The sequence below is a fragment of the Salvia splendens genome, chromosome 15, assembly GCF_004379255.2.
Source record: "Salvia splendens isolate huo1 chromosome 15, SspV2, whole genome shotgun sequence".
NCBI lineage: Eukaryota > Viridiplantae > Streptophyta > Magnoliopsida > Lamiales > Lamiaceae > Salvia > Salvia splendens.
In genome coordinates this window covers 3,134,825-3,153,528 of record NC_056046.1, presented here as the reverse complement: position 1 = coordinate 3,153,528, position 18,704 = coordinate 3,134,825, and the positions used below count along the sequence as shown (strand labels likewise).

Genomic DNA, 18,704 nt, shown 5'->3' with positions numbered 1-18,704 from the left:
CAAATGATACTCCTAATCGATATAAGTTGCTCCAAATTGATATTAGTATCTCCAGATCTACTACAGTTTCTGCCTCTTCTTCCATAGCAAACAAAATATTGTCAAGCTATTTAGTTCAATTTGAAAACATGCGACTCAAAAACTAAAATATTATAATCCTACTTGAAGAAATTGATACCTTTTTATCTCGATTATGAAGCGGTGGTTTCAATATTGTGGTGAGCGGCAGAGTTTCGACTGATTTGTGCTATGTTTTGGAAGAAATCCTTCGATTGCTTTGTTGTAGTCTGTCGGGAAATGGACTATTGTCGATCTATCGGAATGCTTCGGGTTGGGAAGGCGAGTCCGATTAGGGTTTCGTTGCCGACTTACCAGAAAGTTTCAAACTTTTCGTGTAGCGCTGGGCATCTGGAGTCCCCGCCCTGCCTATGTTGGAGTCGGCGCATTGTGCCTGTGATGGAGTCGTCGTCGTTTGCCGTCGTGGAGTTGTCGACCGATCCCCCATTTTTCTCGCCGTTTTGGTAGCAAAAAAGATCAAGGTTGAGGGGGAGGCGATTTGGGATTTTAGGAAGAGGAATAAAAAAGTTTTTATATAAAATATGTTATTATTTCCTAATATTAAGCTAATCTAACTGAACAAAATACTCATAATTTTATTGTGCAACTTGAGAGGCATTCAAATATTGGGCTTCTCAAATTTGATAAAAATATGCAATTGGGCCATTTTATGTTGTTTGAAATATTGTGTTCGTCATGTTTCTTTTTTAGGCCTTTTTTTATAATATGATTGGGCTATTTTATAATAATGTAATTGGGCTGTTTTAAGATTTTTTAAATTTTGGTCTAGGTTTCCAGTTTTTCGAAAGCCAAATATATTACTGTCGCACGTTATTTGAGAGTTGAGTCACTTCTTTTTTGCATTCATTTTTAAAAAATTATAGTAATAAATAATTAAAGTGGAGAGATTAAAATGGAGAAATAGTAAAGTGAGAGAGAGAATACGAACGATAAGACACTCCTCTACATTTTTTCCTCTCTTACTTTACTCTCTCCACTTTAACTATTTCTTATTATTTTTTCAAAATGAGTGCAAAAAATAAATGACTCAAGTAAATTGGGACCGAGGGAATATTATATATGATAAATGTTAGACTTAGGGGTATTTTAGTAATTTCACAATAATTATAATTTATAATAAATATAATATTAGAGATAGGTTTCAGCAAAATATATATGAATCGTGCCTCTTAATTTAGCGTATTCATTCTGTCGTTCCAATCCAAGTCTGAATTTAGCGTATTCATTCTGCCGTTCCAAGTCTGAAATCTGGTAAACTAGAACTAGGTATATTCAAAACTCAAATATAATTCAATTAATTTTTCTACATAGGTTGTTTTTTTGTTTGGCTGCAATAATAATTCAAAGGGGGAGAAAGAAGCTAGCTTATGTAATTCAATGGCTACGGACTACGGTGGTTCTGTAGTTGGAATTTTATAACTCCAATTCTTTATTTGATGTGTGTGTTAATAGTTTTGCATACAGAAAATATCAAATATTTTGAACTTAATCAGTGTTGACTATTTTTGTAGGTATATGGATCGTTATTTCAAGAAACTTTCTTCCGTTGATTCTTCATCAGTTGAACCTTCACTTCTTCAACCTCAAGAATTATCGAATGAAGATAAAAGTAAGGTTGATTTAGAGAATCTTCCAAGTGATCCAGCATGGGAGACCAACTATTGAATGATTGATTAGTTCCGTACATCGAAAAGGATGTGTTTGTTAAAGTTACCAATAAAACTATTATGCAGCGGTTTCAGAAGATGAAGAATAGAAGACAAATGTTATGATGTGATTGCATTTGACTTTTACATTTTGAACCTTATAATTTAATTTATGTAATTTTTTTTGAAGTTTAATTTTGTACCCCCCATTATGAAATCTCTGGCTCCGCCACTGGCAATGACCATTAACAAAAGTCAATGTCAATCTCTATCCCATGTTGGATTATTTTTTTAAAAACGGTCTTCAGTCATGGACAACTTTATGTTATTATATTTAGAGTCAGAAGTCGTGAAGGTTATGAGATTTTAGTTTGCGGGATGAGAATGATAGTAGAAGTGATTCTGCTTTTAATGTTGTTTACAAAGAAGTATTTCAAAATGTATGAATTACGGGCGTCAGAGAGATGTTTGAACGATTTTATTGATGAGATGTTTTAATTCTATGTTTTGTTGATCGAATTTATAATGAACTATTTATTTATTCAAATAATTTTATTTATTTACTTTGGTATTTAGTATTTCTCAATCTTTTGTTTGTATATTCTATTCTATTTCTATTTATTTCCATCATTATATTCTATTCTATTTCTATTTATTTCCCTCATGTCCTTTCGTTACAGTGGATTGATAGATGCAGAAGTAGAAGTGTGTTTTTAAATTCTTTATAATCTTATGAGTACAAAATTTAAATAGTTTCTATTCTTGATTTGCAATAATTTTTACATTTTTCTATATATTTTTTATTTTGATTTAATTCTTTGTAAATATATTTTCTTATTTTTTGAAAATCGTTTGGCCCGTGCATAGCACGGGTGATAACACTAGTATTTATAATTTTTGGGCAATAGTAAATGACATCAATTTTAGTGAAAAAAAACTACCGCATCAATTTTTCTTTATATACATATAAATGTAATCATGAGACCGTTAAAATCAAGTTAATTAGTAGTATATAATTATCAATAATTATGATGCTATTTATTATAGAAATTGAATATTTTGACTCTCAAATTATTATTGATTTAATTTTTTGTACGTTTTCAATGATTACATTACAATTTACATTGGTGATCGAGTTAATGCTCATCACTCCTAGTTAATTAGTATATATAATTATCAATTATTATTAGCACTAAAGCAATATGATGCCAATAATTATAGAAATTGAATATTTTAATTATCAAATTATTATTGACTTTTTATGTACTTTTTTTTAAGTTACAGGATATTGGGGGAATGATTTATGTGTAAAGCCTTAACCCCACTAATCAATTTTCTCATATTTAAAGTGCAAATTATAGGTTTTGAATTTGGGAAGTTCAAAAGGTTTTTTTTTCTTATAAAATGAAAAGTTTTGGAAGAGGCTTCCATTTTTTCACTATAAATATATGACATTTCGTAGTCTACAATTCACATGTGCCTACCTTTTTTCTACTATATTCTTCGCTACATTTTCTGCAGAAATCTAATTCGATTTTAGCCTTTAGGTAATGTTCTAATTCTACATCAATATTGTTTTAACATTTCATTTGTGTATTAATAATGTTTGATTTGAACTCTGAATTCATTCTCTAAATTATTTTGTGATTGAGGAATTTTTTTCCAGTGATCTATTTATATGATTTTTTGCTATTCTAAATTCACAATATCACCTCAAATTTTTCTTGCTTATGTATTATTTATTTTTTATTGTTATGTTAATGTATCTGTTGTTGTTGATTGTTTTAATCCTTTTTTGAATTTTGATGTCTTTAGCCATATATATTTATATACTATTATTTTAATATAGCCAATGTTCCTTCCTTCCATTCTTCTTACTAATTGCACATTTATTATGATTTGAATGATCTTTAAATTTTACACACTTATCTATTTCAGGAACAAAAATAATAACTTCACCCCCCAGTCCATTAAAAAAGCAAGAAAGAGCGAAAATCATATCCAAAGAAAGCAAGATGAATGATTCACTGAGTTACCTTTTTTTTATGATAGATTCATTTTTAAAGATAATATCAGTATTCTATAAGATAGATTTTTTTTTCATTTATGTACTAATAGTGAGCTTTCACCCTTAATTCATTCTCTCGATTATTTTGTGATTGGGAATTGTTTTTGTTTCAATAATCTATTAATAATATTTATTTTCTCTACACATATATTTATTTTTGTTTTGCGTGTAGATATTACTTTATTTTTATAAATTTTTATTAATATTAACTAAATTAAAATGTGTGCTTCGCACATGTATTTAATAGCACATTAAATTGTTTTGTGATTTTTAACCTTTTGATAATAGAGTTATATTTGACTTTAAGTAATTAATTCAAAATATCAATTTACTATAATGAAATTAAATTGATCCGATGGGTGACCCTAGTTATGAAATAATATTGCAAATCCAATAATTTCTAATATTATTGATTAAAAGAATCATGTCAGCAGCTATTTGATTTAATACGTTGACCTGGCTGCGTTGTGCTACCCATCTCATTCGCATTACAATTTGACGAAATCAAGGCCGTCCATGTCGAATACCAATAAATCAACGGTCGAGATTGTCCCATCAAAATCATCTTCAATTTTGGAAAATTCCTCAACAGTAGCCCTTCACCACGAAAAAGAGCCTTCCAAATCCTCCTCACCTCCTCCATTTCTGTTCGCAGGGTTCTCGATTCGCTCTCGCTTTTCGCAGCCGCTTCTGATTTTTGAAATTAGCTGAGAAGAACTGAAAATGAGCAAGGGACCGGGACTCTTCACAGATATCGGCAAGAAAGCCAGAGGTCTAGTGATTGTGGATCCGGCATTTTGGTTTATTGTGATACTCGTTTGCTTTTTTTTGTTTTCTTTCAATAATTGTTGATTTTATATGATGTTGATTTGTAGATCTGCTGACTAGAGATTATCTATCGGATCACAAATTCTCCGTCTCCACCTACAGCGAATCTGGAGTGGTACGTTTATACAGCCTTTTGAATTCAGAACATGACGTGCTTAGGATAAGTTTGATAACGTGTTTTGTTTAATCCAGCCGATTTGAGAAGTTATCAATTGCTGGTACTATTTTAGGGTTTCAACTTTAAATTCTTCGTTATCAATCGACCTTGTAGAAAATAAGAGAATTAGTAATAAAGGGATTGGAGGTAGGAAATCATCGACCCCATGGAATACATCTCCTACAGTCCTACTAGGCTTATTCGGTGCTGGATTTATGATTATTGTCAATGATAAACTGGTTAATAGTTAATACTACTACGTTGTATCTGTGGTCAAATGTACAAAATAGTTTACTGTGGATATTTCCACATATTTCTGACTTGGCTCTAAGAGTTTGAACGTGGCCGGACCTTTTAAGTTCCCCCAACGCACTCAGGTTTCATTATTTAGGAGCAGCGATCATTTCTAACTTTTGCTTCTTAAATGATAAAAGATAGGATGTTGTAATTTGACATCTGAATTAGTATATATTTTGAAGTACAGTGTCCCTTCTGCTTTATACTATATGCCTTTTGTTAATTGACTCCATTAGTATTGTAAGTTTATCCCATTGAAGCTCTTGCGTTTACTATCCGGTGCCTCTGTCTTCAGTTATTTCATGGTATATTCACGGTAGCAATGTTTGTGATGTTGTAATGAGTTTGTAGTTCCGTGCTTCTATAGACTCCTGTCGGATGATTTTCTTGATTCACTAGTGCTGGATGTCGATGAGTCACTTATATATGGATGTTCCTTAACCAATTTTTGTTTGAAATATTTAATAAAATTGCTTTTAGTTAGGAAGTATGCAGCTATGTGTCTGTCATATAAGTTTGTGAAGTAAGACTTAGACGGTTTTAGGATGATAGGATAGGAATGAATAAGCAATTATCTTATGAAATTACTAATCAATATTGTGTTGCACAATCTTTCTTTTGTAGAATCTGTGCCATCTATTTATAGCAATTAATCCACAGGTGCTTTGTTCCTTAGAGATTTCCTGAATATTGTATGTTCAGATCTGACTAAACACTGCTATTGACTGTATACACTTATATCTTACATGAACTGTTTGTAATTTTTATATGCTACTCCTCTAATTATTGCTTTAGATGGAATAGTATCTTGTACTCTCTTTTTTTGGCAGTTAATTGTTGTTTTGGTTTTTTGTGCATTACTATGTCAATTTCTCTAACGTGAATTCTCTGTTCCATAAGTGAAAATCTAATTTCTATTATACTTTATCAATTCAGGCCCTCACAACATCCACAGTAAAAAAAGGAAGTTATTCGTCTGGTGATGTAGCAGCTCAGTACGCATATAGGAATACTTTTACTGATCTGAAAGTTGATACTGAGTCCAATGTATGTGACATTGATTCATAACTTCTTCACGTAAAAAATCCTGCTTCATTGCAACTTACTCTTTATCTCTCTCTTTTTTCCTGAAAAGATCTCAGCCACCTTCACTGTTGCTGATATTATTCCCTCATCAAAGACCATTGCCAACCTGAAATTTCCCAACTATGAGTCTGGAAAGGTGCTGCAGTCCCATTTTTCTGAGTAATTTGACAGTCAGATGTTTCTTTGTACTAATATATTCTCCGTTTTCTTATACAGCTAGAATTTCAGTACTTCCATCCTCATGCATCCCTGACTGCAGCTGTTGGTCTGAACCAATCCCCTCCACTTGATTTCACAGTCACCCTCGGTACTCCCACCTTTGCTTTGGGGGCAGAAGCAGGTTATGAAACTGCTTCTGGAAAGTTAACGAAATATACGGCTGGCATCACTGTAACAAAACCAGATTCGTCCGCTTCAGTGATTCTGTAAGCCTTTACATAGATTGATGGCTTTAAGTATAACAGTCTTGTACATAGTTTGCTCTGTTCTTTGAAAACTGAAAATTTTCGCATCGCTCCGTTGTCAATGTAGTGGTGATAAGGGAGATACCATAAAGGCATCATACATACACTACCTTGATGAATTTAAAAGGAGTGCTGCTGTGGGAGAAATAACCCGAAAATTCTCCACAAACCAGAACACATTCACAGTAGGAGGATCATGCGCTGTTGACAGCCTGACACTAGTGAAAGTGAAGCTCAATAATCACGGTACACTAGCGGCCACTTTGCAGCATGAGGTCATTCGCAAGTCTCTTGTGACCTTTTCCAGCGAATTCGACACTAAGTCCTTGGAAAAGACTCCCAAATTCGGTGTATCGCTCGCTCTTAAGCCATGAAGAAAGCTGCCTGTTTTAGAACTTTTTTAGGATTGCATCGGAAGAAGTTGCCAAATAAGTAGTTGCAGAAATGTATTGTTCCCGGCAGTTGACATATCATCATGCATTGATGCACGGGGAAATTCTATGATGTTTTGTGGGTTTTGAACACCCTTCTGTCTTCCTTGAGGCTTTTTGACATGAGAAAAGTATTACTCCGTTTAAATTCAATTATTTTTGCTGGTTTTAACAAATGAGAATGAAGTTTGGTTTCACTGGGTTATCTTTATTCGTCTGTAAAATTTTGTTTATTAGTACTACCATTCTGCAAATACTTTTGTATCAGAATTCTGCAATTTCTTTTATATTTAATTCACCAATTTTCACCTTTCTTTTACAGTGTTTTTGATGTTTTGTTCTATCTTGACTTTTTATTGAACTAGATTTTGGTGGGGTTTCGTTGCATATGATTTGCGACTCTTCCATGCTCAAAATCACATTTATATTATGCGTTCAATGGTTTCAATCAATTGTTGGGTATGGATTTGAAGAAACAAATAAAACGTTAACCCTACTTTTGTACTTGTAAAGTTACATTATAAATGGAATAATTGGGCAATTATATGAAATGTAAGTATCACTTTTAGAGTACTTTCATAATATTGCAATGTGATGGCCGGGAGTGAAAAATTACACTCAAATGAAAAGAAATTTTAAAAAATGCTAAAGTGAGACTCTTAAATCTTAATCTACTGAGGTATATTGAGGTGTTCTGAAAGTATATATCCAGAAGAGTATGAATCCTTAACTTTGATTGAAATAAACAGAAAAAAATTCATTTAACCATTAATTGCGCTTCGATTTAAATCGATAATTGTTAGTGGGGAATTTAACCTAGGATCAGAACTACTACAGAAAAACGATGAAAATTTGTATTTATTATTCGCAGACTAGGATTTTGGAAATGATTATAAATGATCAAAACATGACCGAATTAAACGTTTGCACAAAACCTACTCTTTCTTCAACCCGTTTATGCATAAAGAAATTCTAAAGGAGGTACCGACAGAACAATTCAAACACAATAAATTTCTCATCGAAAAACCAGAATAATAAACCGATAAATTAAGATGCATAACTATGAGAATTGCATTCAAAAACAAAATCCAATACACAAAAGTATAGCGTACTCTGCTTTTGCCCCAAATAAAAAACATTAAACATAAAAGCTCAAATTAAATCGTAACTTATCAATCGATGTTCTGCATAATGTCATCAGCAGTGAACTTGGTGCCCTTATCCTTGTCCGCAACAGCGCGGCCCTTCGCCTTGCGGTCGAGCAACGACTTTCGATCCTTGTCGAGGCGGAGCTTGGTGATGACAACCTTGGAGGGGTGGATGCCGACGTTGACGGTGGATCCATTCACCTTCTCGCGGGTGATGCGCTCGATGTGGATCACCCACTTCTTGCGGTAGACCTGCACCACCTTGCCCTCGCGCCCCTTGTAGGTGCCCCGGACCACCTGCACCTCGTCGTCCTTGCGCACGGGCATCGACCGCGCGTTGTACTTGGAGCGGAGGTCGCCGGAGAGGGGCGCGCTCATCAGCACGCGGCGCACGCTCGACGGCGCCGTGAAATGAGCCTTGCGGCTCTTGCGCCGGGAGGAGGATACGCGAGGGTTGTACTTCATCGCGGCTGGGAGTGAGATTTGGGGGAATTCGAGCTTTTAGGTTTAGGGTTTTTTGCAATCGGCTCTGACTATTTATAGTGGTTGATTGGACTCGGACTTGTTTAATTTGGGCCTTGAAATTAATTGGGCTCTTTCAGATGCGATTAACTTCATAAATATATATTCAATTTTTTAATGTATGTTATCGAATCAACGAGAATAATTTGTCTGAAAATTTCTATAAATTTGAGCAAGAGTTATGATTTTGCATATAAACTTTAAAATTTTCCTTAAAAATATATAATTATTGATTTATTAATTTTACAATAAAACTATTGATTTCATTTGATTTTGCAGCTAAGGAAAATTTTAGCACCGGCATAACTTAATGACTTATTTATGTAGCGTTAATTGGACATTGACCAAAACAAAGCCACGAGTTGTAGGAAGCAAAAAGACATTGGGTGATACTAAATTACATTTTTATTTGTTGAATCATGGTTTATATTAAGAAAAAAATAAGATGAAATGGAAAATATGAGGAGAAAAGAGATGGAAGTAAAACAAATGAAATTATTTAATTTGGTAAGTAGTAGTAGTATAATACAATAGTTTGATAATTTATAAGTAAATTTTAAAGTTGGTTGCTAAATCAGATTTTGATAAATATTTAGCGGAAAATACAATTCAATTAACATATGCAGCCCCAAAAGGCAAATATAGAAAGCACAATATAAATAAATAAAGCCCATCATACCAAAACTCAATATTGTCTACTAGAGTAAACTGCCTTGTTTCTTCTTCTACACTCATCTCACCATGTGATGAAAGTTTGTCTACTTTGATGCAATATGAGATCACAACAATATGAATTCTCCAGACCAGAGGAGAGAGAAACAGTCTAACAGCAGCACATCAGTGGCCATGATAAACTATCTTCGATTCTGAGCATTTAACCGCATTTCTCTGGCTATACTAGGAAGCCATCTTTCTCCTCTAATCTTTTTCAGCTCAGCCACACGCTCCTCCTCTTGTTTTGCTGCTGCCTTGGCAGCACTTTCCCAAGCTTCGCTTTTAGCTAAGGTCTTCTGGCACTGTCTACTTGCTGCAGCAATTACGTGTTCTCCATCAACAGCAACTGATTTAAGTTGCTTCCTAAACTGCAAGAACTCGCGAAATATACTTAGAAGCGTGGAACAACAAAAAAGACGAAGAGTTGACAACAGATGTATATGTGCATGCCTCTTTTGATTTCTCATCCAGCTCTTCTCCAGGAATGATTTTTGGTCTCTTCTTCGGTCCATGGAGCTCTTCTGGTAACGTGGAACAAATACGGGGAAATAAGTTGGATTAGAGGAAGAAAGGAAACAAAAATTGTATGATTTCAGCTGTGGTTTGATTGGCATCGTTCTAATAACAACAAGCTGGCATGTTCTTACCTCTTTTATCAAACACTATTCCACGAGGAGCAGTTCTAAAAAGTCGAACTCCAGCATCTTCTGGAGTTGGATCTTCCTCCACAACAGGAGCTCTTACCACTTCTATAGTCTTGTCTAAGAGGTCATCCAGTAACCTTCCCGCCTGGCATAGTGAACCCGTCATTCACTTACACATTAAAGGCATATCATTCAGTGCCAAGTAACATGCAATCTGTAATTTTAACTCATGCAATGTTTTCTCTTCCATCACCTTAAAACATGGACCACAAGCTTCGACCAAACAACGCATAATCCAAATCTTGGCAGAGATAACTACTGCAAGTGATAATCAAACAGAGAGCAGAAATCGAGCAGCCATTTCAGATGCATTAAGGTTGTTCAATCAAAGCCACCAACAAAAACATTGGAAACAAAACGCATGAGGCGTATATGTTTCCAAGAACCATGCTTTAGAATTGAGGAATGCACATCTCTAATTTTCAAAAAGGTGAATTGCAAAGATATCAAGCTTTTCTCTGCTTTGGTTATTGTCGAATAGGAGTTTAACAGATAGATAAACCCCATGCTTAAGTTCAGCTACAAATATGGAGTAATAAAGAGTTCTAATTAAGTTCAACCACAACAAATCACCCTTCATTTATACACTAGCAACTTGAGTAATAATCAAGCATGCGCAAAAATTTAAGCTGAGGCTCATTCTACCAAATCACTAAACAAATAGGAAAAGTAACATTCATCAACTTTCAATAACAAAAAAAAATGCTAAAACCCAACCTTTAGCATAATCATACCGATTGCAAGCTGCTCATTGCATTACACTCCAATTTGACAAAAAATATGCACAATCTTTTCCTACTGACGCTTAGAAACTAGACAAACCGTCGAATAGAGGAAACTGTAAGCAGTGGAGTAAAAGAAAAAGACCTTGATTTGGTAATGCTTGAGACCTTTGGATTTGTGCTTTTCATCTTTCTGTTGATGAGCTGCGCCATTAGAGGCGTGCACTTCCGAGGAGATCACCGAGTTTATGGCTGCCATCCACTCGGCATCTCCGTCTTCCTCCCCGCTGCTGCTCCGATCGCCACCACCACCCATACTGCGGCTGTGCGGCGGCGGCGAAGTCTTCTTTTTCTGATTTTAAATCTGTAAACTAAGCCCATCAGACCCAGGCCCAGGCCCAATATTAGAATTGGACATTTTCTTTTTATTCTCTAGAATTATAAATTTGCCCCTACATGTTTAACAAAATTTCTATAAAAATGTAATTTTGCCCCAGCATTAAACAAAACTTCAATAAAACTATTTGATCTACATAAACCTATAAATATTACTTATTTTGATTAATTATCATATACGATTAGTATTAATATACTATATGATTCTTGATTAGAGTCCTCCAAATCAATCTTGAACGAATTCAATTTCGAGTAATTTTGAGATAAAATAATTATTGAGTGACTAAATATATTTATAAATAGAAAAATTATCATTTACTACATAACATTTTACTATACTTTGCAATTGTTTCATAAAACTATCGATTATTGAATATGAAATTAACTATAAATTCAACTAAATTTTAGTTATCGTTTCAATCTTGTAGTAGAAGAACTGCTTCGCTCTCTCCCTCCGACGAGGAAAACAAGTGCTGAACAATTTAGGGCTACCAAAATTGGACCAGCAGCTAGATCTCGCCGCCGCCCCAGCTTTTAGCAGTCGTTCGCTGAGGATATTCTTCTCAAAGCATTCCGAATTCGAGCTCTATCAGTCTCCAGCTGTATCCTCCGAAATCCTAACCTAATCCTTGATCGACCAGATTTTGAGACCGAATAACTCCAAAAATGGGGAAAAAGCAGCACAGTAAGGATCGGATGTTCATCACGAAAACGGAGTGGGCCACAGAGTGGGGCGGCGCCAAGTCCAAAGAATTAGCCCCGTTTAAACGGCTTCCTTTCTATTGCTGCGCGTAGCTATTTTAACTTTTGCCTTGTCCGTTTTTCTCGCTCTGTATAATTAGTGAACTGATTTATGAACTACTGATGCAGACTCACGTTTACGCAGTTTGAAGTCCCCGTTTGCACTTCAGATGGCAACGTATTTGACATCATGTTAGTGATTTCAACTGTTTTTTGATAGTGAAATTGCTGGTGAGATTGATGGAATGTTTGTGCTAATGTTTTGGTTTTTGAACGCAGGCACATAATGCCATATATCAACAAGTACGGGAGACATCCTGTAACTGGAGCGCCATTGAAGAAGGAGGATTTGATCCCACTCACTTTTCACAAGAATCAAGAAGGTACTTGTGTGCTATGTTTGAAACTCATAGTACTTTTATTGTTAATTTAAATAAGAGAATAGCTTATGTCATCTGTTCATCTCAGCCAAGGCTCTTAGTATTTCCGATTCCGCATATGGGATAGGAGCTGTCTGAAGCTTGACACTGATAATGTAGGAAATATGACTTTTAGAGTAGATAAGATTAGGGGTTTCAAATGGGAGAACTTATATCCAACAATCATCAGGGAGAAATATGCATAAAGCAGCTAAAATTAGTTACTGTATTTTTCTTTTTGGAAAATTAAAAGTTTGTAGTTGCACATGGACCTATTTTTGTTTTTCGGATGTTGTTTCAATCACACGAAGAACCTTCCTTGATGATGCAGCTACAACATATTTTCATCAAGAATTCCAGTCTCAGATTCATAAGAACTGTTCCAGTGTCACTGCAACTTAATAGATACTCCCTCCATCCCCAAAAACTATAGCACAACTACTAGCACTTTCCTTTTTTTAAACATGACCGCACACCTCACACCTCACTCTACTTTATATTTCAACGTGCTAAACACCCACATTTTCTATATAACAGGACTCTTAGTAATACACTTTTATCTACTCAAAAGTACATCAACCAACTATTTTCTTTAAGTGCGTGCTCATCCAATGTGCTATAGTTTTTGTGGAGGAAGGGAGTATAATTTATTCTTCAAGTGCTAATGCATTACTATGCCTGATTGATTGATAATCTATGCATTAATTGCTTCATTTGCTTTAGTGGATTTTGACAAATTTTCCCTTGTGTAGGAGAGTATCATTGCCCTGTCCTAAATAAAGTTTTTACGGAGTTCACGCACATAGTTGCTGTTAAAACCACTGGAAATGTGTTTTGTTACGAGGTACATTCCAGTCCTTTCTGTGACTGTCCTCTTAACTGTATAGTCATTTCATTACATGTAACTGTTGCTTGCTCAGGCCATTAAGGAATTAAACATTAAAACTAAGAACTGGAAGGAGCTTCTCACTGATGAACCATTCTCCAGAGAAGATATTATAACTATTCAAGTAAGGATCCATTTCATCCTTCTATTTATGATTGTGGTTCATGCATAGTTGAATTGTGGAAGTGAATTATTTATTTTTGTTCATTTTCTTTTGGTCTAGAATCCTAATGCACTGGATACCAAGGCTCTTGTGGATTTCGATCATGTCAAGAAGAACCTAAAAATTGATGATGAAGGTGAACAGCATACCTTCAAAATTTGCTTCAGTTTTTGTATTCTACCTATCACATAACTTATAATAATTGAAAATAATCATACTTGTTGATTGACAGAGTCAAAGAAAATGGAATCTGACCCGTCTTACAACATAAATGTTATTGGGGATATAAAGCAAATGCTTAAGGAACTTGGTACTGAAAAGGCAAAGGAGATTGCACTACATGGTGGAGGAGGAAGCAAGGCAAGGGATGAAAGAGCTGCTGCTCTTGAAGCAATTTTGGAAGCTAGATCACGCATCAAGGATGACAATGTATCAAAGAATGGGGACATGCCCAAGCAGGGCTTCAGTATTGTGGATGCTGCATCTGCAGCAGTCCATGGGAGAAGCGCTGATGCTGCAAGGTCTGATGCTAGTAATAAAACTGCTGCTCGCATAGCGATGCACATGGCAGGGGAGAGGACTCCAGTGAACGCAAAGCTGGTAAGTTTTTGATTTAGTATTTTTAATATTGATCCTACTTTCATATAGAAGGTATCTGAAAAGTATTACTTAGTTCTTAATTACTAGCAATTGTTGCTTGCTTAGTGATATCTAGGTATTGGCTCATGTAATTGTTGGATGAATTGGCCACAAATATATAGCTTATTGGGAACATAGTACATACTAAGGGATTCCTGTCTAAAATTTCTTTGTTAGCATTTCTCTATGTTATCTGTATTCTGTTGAAGCCTTGGACAATTACAGGTATAGTTAATCTGAAGAGAGCCTAAATCTATGTCACCTGTACTGAAACTTGATAAGTATGAGAATAGGAAACCATATTATTGATCCAAACTACAAAGTTAGGGTTTAAGCACCCTAGCTGAAAGTTGATATGAGAATTGAAACCATTATTGGTAGTAATTTGTGGTTTATTCTTTCTTGAGTATTTTGTTGGTGAAAATCACCTTAATTTTGTCAACTAAAGGCATCCTACTATAATTCTATTGCTGACTTATGAAACTATGGCATGTTAAACTAGGTTGCTTTCATGAGATATATTTTTGTTATATTCTTTTCTCCCTGGCCCTGTGGCTATTTTGTTAGCTTTTCATTTGATTTGTTTGTTCGATAATTCTCAGGTTAAAAGTCGTTTCACATCTGGCGCTGCTTCACGATCTTTCACTTCTACATCTTATGATCCTGTGACTAAAAATGAATACGAATATGTTAAAGTTGAGAAAAATCCAAAGAAGAAGGGTTATGCACGGCTGCAAACAACACATGGTGATTTGAACATTGAGCTGCACTGTGACATCACTCCAAGGACATGTGAAAACTTCATCACGCTTTGTGAGCGTGGTTATTATAATGGAATAGCTTTTCACAGAAGTATAAGGTACTTGAACCTTATTTGCTCCAAGCTCAATATAAGAAATTTTGATGGTTTTTAATGAAGATGTTGACATCAACTATTGTTGTCCTGGTATATAGAAATTTCATGATTCAAGGTGGTGATCCTACTGGAACTGGGAGAGGAGGTGAGTCAATTTGGGGAAAGCCCTTCAAAGATGAACTCAACTCCAAGTTGGTTCATTCTGGACGAGGTGTTGTTAGCATGGCAAATTCCGGTCCTCATACAAATGGTTCACAATTTTTCATCTTGTACAAGTCTGCAAAGCATTTGAACTTTAAGCACACCGTTTTTGGAATGGTTGTTGGAGGTTTGACAACGCTTTCAGCAATGGAGAAAGTACCTGTTGATGATGATGATCGACCCCTGGTTTGTACATTACCACCTTTCCTCTATTTCTCGTCTTTGGTAGTTAGTTTACTGCAAACTTACATTAAAATAATCTTGTCATGTCCGCATCATGGAACTTCTGGGAGTTATACTTACCCTCCACCCAGTTCTCATCCAGTTCTATTTTTGTTACTGGTTCTGTGTCCTCATTGATTTCGCTCTTCTATATTTTCGTTTAGTGTCATCAGGATGTGGAATTTTTTTGTTTGATAACTTTTTATCTCCAAATTATTCCACCTTTCACGTTTTTTCTCTTAATGTAGTTGCCAATTCTTTGTTCCCCTGAAATCTTGGCCAAGCTCTATTTTCATATTTGTGTTATTATGTCACCCTCTCAGGAAGAGATCAAGATTATAAGTGCTGATGTATTTGTCAACCCGTACGCTGAATCTGATGATGAGGAGGAAGGGAAGACAGTCGAAGAAGACAAAAACGTCAAGGATGAAGATAATGTAAGTTTTAGACTCCTGACACGGCCATAATAGCTCTACTAGTTTATCTGTCTTCCAAGTTTACATCCCTTTCTGTGTTATCTTAATAACATCTTTCCAAACACTTTCCAGGAAAAGATCGGCTCATGGTACAGCAATCCGGTTACTAGTTCAGATACCCCTGCCGTTGGCAGTGGAGTCGGAAAGTACTTGAAAGCAAGGATCACTCAGCCTGCATCTTCTGCTGCTCCTCTAGATGGTGATTTGCCATCGGGGTCTGTAGGGAAGAAGAGAAAGGTGGGAGGGTCACGCGGCGAACTTAAGGATTTTTCTTCTTGGTGAGATTTGTATTTGTTTTGCAAGAGACGTTAAAAAATGTTGGCTATGGTAGGCACCGCAATGTATGTATTTGATAGTCGAGTTTTGAATTTTGGGGCAACAAAACGAGAATATCCCCAAGTTTGTGTTCGTGCTCGTGCCCATGGTCCATGCTTTTCCGGGTCTGGGGAGAATATTGTGACATATATTCGAGGTTTAGAACTTGATGGTGGTGAGCTAGCTATGTCTAATCTAATGGCGTTTCCCTACAAAAATCATCGTCACCATGTATTCAATGTCGATCTAATTAAACTTTATTTTTTCAAATAAAAGAGTTGGTATTATAAATTAATATGTATAGTATAAAAGTATGATCTATATTTCATTATTTTTTTCACTAAATTCTTTATTTTTCATAAAATATGTATCAAGTCGGAATAAGATATTTAATCTCGGGCGGGAGGATTGTATTCAAGTCATGGCGAAGAAGGAAATGGAGTCGACAGTCAATGCTGGTGGTGAATTAGATGACAACGATGTGGATAACATAATCAATAAAGTGGTCAATTTTGTACTAGGAAATATCCTTCCACTTTTTGTACATTTATTAATATTTGATTCCCAAACCGCGTTGCATCATTTGATATTTTTTCCTATAAACATAGACTTCACCATATTTATTATAAAAAAAAGTCATCTATCATCATATATGATGCCGACTTTGAATATTTTTCGATAATTTTGGATCAATGAATAAATTTGATATGTTAACAATATATGTACTTTGAAAATGACATAATTAATTAGTACTTGTGGAGCACGGTATAAAGTATTCATATATTCCCTCCGTCCCGCACTACTCGCACGTATTTCCTTTTTGGGCGTCCCAAGTTACTTGCACTCTTTCCATTTTTAGTAAAATTTTTCACCTATAGCCGTCATTTTTTACTTTCCTATACATTCATTTCTTAATCTCCGTGCCGAAAAGGAAATGAGCGAGTAGCTCGGGACGGAGGGAGTACAAGAATCCATAGACCTTCACAATAATAATAATAATAATAATAATAATAATAATAATAATAATAATAATAATAAATGGAATGAATCAACTAAATATAAGAAATAAGAAACGAGACTTCTAATTTAGGAATATATAAATGGAATGAATATATTTGAGATGACATATATAGGGAAATAGGTGAAATCACAAGACGGCCCCCTATATAAAACTGAATGGAATGATTAAATTTGGATGGTTGCAAATGTATTTATTTTCTTAGATTTTAGGGAAATAATGTCGCTTTGTGCACGTTTTGTCTGCAACTTTAACCACACGTATCTTCTCAATTCTCAAGAAAAGACAACATCAGTCCAACAAGTTTTTATTTTCAATCATTACAAACATTTTTAAATTCTATACTTGTACTAAGAGATATTCAGTTGCTCAAGATTAATTTATTTTATACTCCCTCCGTCCCGAGCTACTCGCTCATTTCCTTTTCGGCACGGAGATTAAGGAATGAGTGTATAGGAAAGTAAAAAATTACGGCTGTAGGTGAAATTTTTTACTAAAAATGGAAAGAGTGCAAGTAACTTGGGGCGCCCAAAAGGGAAATAAGTGCGAATAGTGCGGGACGGAGGGAGTATTATCGGTTCAAAATTATCTAGGATTTAATTTGTACCAAGGCTCATAAACTAATACTAACAGGAGTATTATTTTGAAATAAGTATCGCACTTGATTTATCTAATTGAAGACTTTGTGTTCTCTAATTTATCCAATTGATACCACTATAAGATAAGTTGGTTTGAGCTTTTGTAGTACGATTAGAACTAATAATTGACATGAATTTTAAGAATTCATTCTCCTTTCTCACTCGCTCACTCAATTTATTGTAGTCTAAAACTCTAAATTAATAGTGCTCCAAGTCAAAATACCATTAACTTTGAGCAAAAGTTGATATTTCTCATAAATTTTTAATTTATTCTTAAAAAATCATTAATTTTATGGGCCTATATAGGAATAGTTTGGCATAGTACCTACTGTTTCGTAGGTCTTAACAAATTAATTAACTTATGAAAAAAATATCCAAACATGAAAATTAAACTTATATTATGAACTGCTCTAACTTATCAACTTCATATATAGTGTAGTTATTTACCAAATGTTATCATCTTCATACTCCACAACAGTTTGTAATGGAGCAGTATTTGTGGGTTTGGTCATGAATTTGGTATAATTCAGATCATATCCTATCCATTTGATTCCTAATCCACTACATATATTTACAACATTTTTTTTATTTTGTGCTAATTATAATTAATAAGTTTATATTTTGAATAGAGTTTAAAAATTGAACCGGCCTTCAAATAAGTTGTGTCATTTTGGGGAGTCACCTGAGTTGCAACCCATATTCTTCTTCGTAATCATTTCAAGCCAACTGGAAAATATCTCTCTCTCAATTTATTTTTAGTGTTTGAATTATTTTGATGTTTTGATTACTCACTTTCTAAGAAGAAGAAGAATTCGACCTCATCTTTTGATTGGATCCACATGTATATACACTTAGGATTTATCATCCAG

General features: G+C 34.7%; 4 protein-coding genes across 4 annotated transcripts; 2 read left to right on the top strand and 2 right to left on the bottom strand.

The window, feature by feature from the left end:
• The first annotated feature begins 4,379 nt into the window (after positions 1–4,379).
• LOC121769345 (mitochondrial outer membrane protein porin 2-like) lies at positions 4,380–7,374 on the top strand. The gene is made up of 6 exons (XM_042166120.1): positions 4,380–4,564; positions 4,668–4,735; positions 6,011–6,121; positions 6,210–6,296; positions 6,377–6,585; positions 6,692–7,374. Exons 1-6 carry the CDS (start codon positions 4,516–4,518, stop codon positions 6,996–6,998), a joined length of 831 nt encoding a protein of 276 aa, XP_042022054.1. The 5' UTR covers positions 4,380–4,515; the 3' UTR covers positions 6,999–7,374.
• A 728-nt stretch (positions 7,375–8,102) lies between these two features.
• LOC121767248 (60S ribosomal protein L26-1) lies at positions 8,103–8,700 on the bottom strand. The gene has a single exon (XM_042163475.1). It carries the CDS (start codon positions 8,666–8,668, stop codon positions 8,228–8,230), a length of 441 nt encoding a protein of 146 aa, XP_042019409.1. The 5' UTR covers positions 8,669–8,700; the 3' UTR covers positions 8,103–8,227.
• A 701-nt stretch (positions 8,701–9,401) lies between these two features.
• Positions 9,402–11,213, bottom strand: LOC121767409. Its single transcript, XM_042163675.1, has 4 exons — positions 11,011–11,213; positions 10,087–10,228; positions 9,890–9,960; positions 9,402–9,807 (listed from the first exon to the last, which is right to left on the bottom strand). Exons 1-4 carry the CDS (start codon positions 11,179–11,181, stop codon positions 9,580–9,582), a joined length of 612 nt encoding a protein of 203 aa, XP_042019609.1. The 5' UTR covers positions 11,182–11,213; the 3' UTR covers positions 9,402–9,579.
• A 459-nt stretch (positions 11,214–11,672) lies between these two features.
• On the top strand, positions 11,673–16,474 carry LOC121768831 (peptidyl-prolyl cis-trans isomerase CYP65-like). Its single transcript, XM_042165398.1, has 11 exons — positions 11,673–12,052; positions 12,132–12,194; positions 12,282–12,385; positions 13,174–13,265; positions 13,342–13,431; positions 13,531–13,606; positions 13,703–14,070; positions 14,712–14,968; positions 15,064–15,352; positions 15,712–15,825; positions 15,937–16,474. Exons 1-11 carry the CDS (start codon positions 11,928–11,930, stop codon positions 16,144–16,146), a joined length of 1,788 nt encoding a protein of 595 aa, XP_042021332.1. The 5' UTR covers positions 11,673–11,927; the 3' UTR covers positions 16,147–16,474.
• The last annotated feature ends 2,230 nt before the right edge of the window (positions 16,475–18,704 follow it).

Excerpts from the sequence above, each read along its gene's own strand:
- LOC121769345 (XM_042166120.1), top strand. The coding sequence starts at position 4,516 with ATGAGCAAGGGACCGGGACTCTTCACAGATATCGGCAAGAAAGCCAGA. Across the intron at positions 6,122-6,209 it reads AAGTTGATACTGAGTCCAAT|ATCTCAGCCACCTTCACTGT; the intron begins GTATGTGACATT and ends TTTCCTGAAAAG. Across the intron at positions 6,586-6,691 it reads TCGTCCGCTTCAGTGATTCT|TGGTGATAAGGGAGATACCA; the intron begins GTAAGCCTTTAC and ends TTGTCAATGTAG.
- LOC121767248 (XM_042163475.1), bottom strand. The coding sequence starts at position 8,668 with ATGAAGTACAACCCTCGCGTATCCTCCTCCCGGCGCAAGAGCCGCAAG.
- LOC121767409 (XM_042163675.1), bottom strand. The coding sequence starts at position 11,181 with ATGGGTGGTGGTGGCGATCGGAGCAGCAGCGGGGAGGAAGACGGAGAT. Across the intron at positions 10,229-11,010 it reads TCAAGCATTACCAAATCAAG|GCGGGAAGGTTACTGGATGA; the intron begins GTCTTTTTCTTT and ends TCACTATGCCAG. Across the intron at positions 9,961-10,086 it reads AATAGTGTTTGATAAAAGAG|AAGAGCTCCATGGACCGAAG; the intron begins GTAAGAACATGC and ends CCACGTTACCAG.
- LOC121768831 (XM_042165398.1), top strand. The coding sequence starts at position 11,928 with ATGGGGAAAAAGCAGCACAGTAAGGATCGGATGTTCATCACGAAAACG. Across the intron at positions 13,607-13,702 it reads CCTAAAAATTGATGATGAAG|AGTCAAAGAAAATGGAATCT; the intron begins GTGAACAGCATA and ends GTTGATTGACAG. Across the intron at positions 15,353-15,711 it reads ATGATGATGATCGACCCCTG|GAAGAGATCAAGATTATAAG; the intron begins GTTTGTACATTA and ends TCACCCTCTCAG.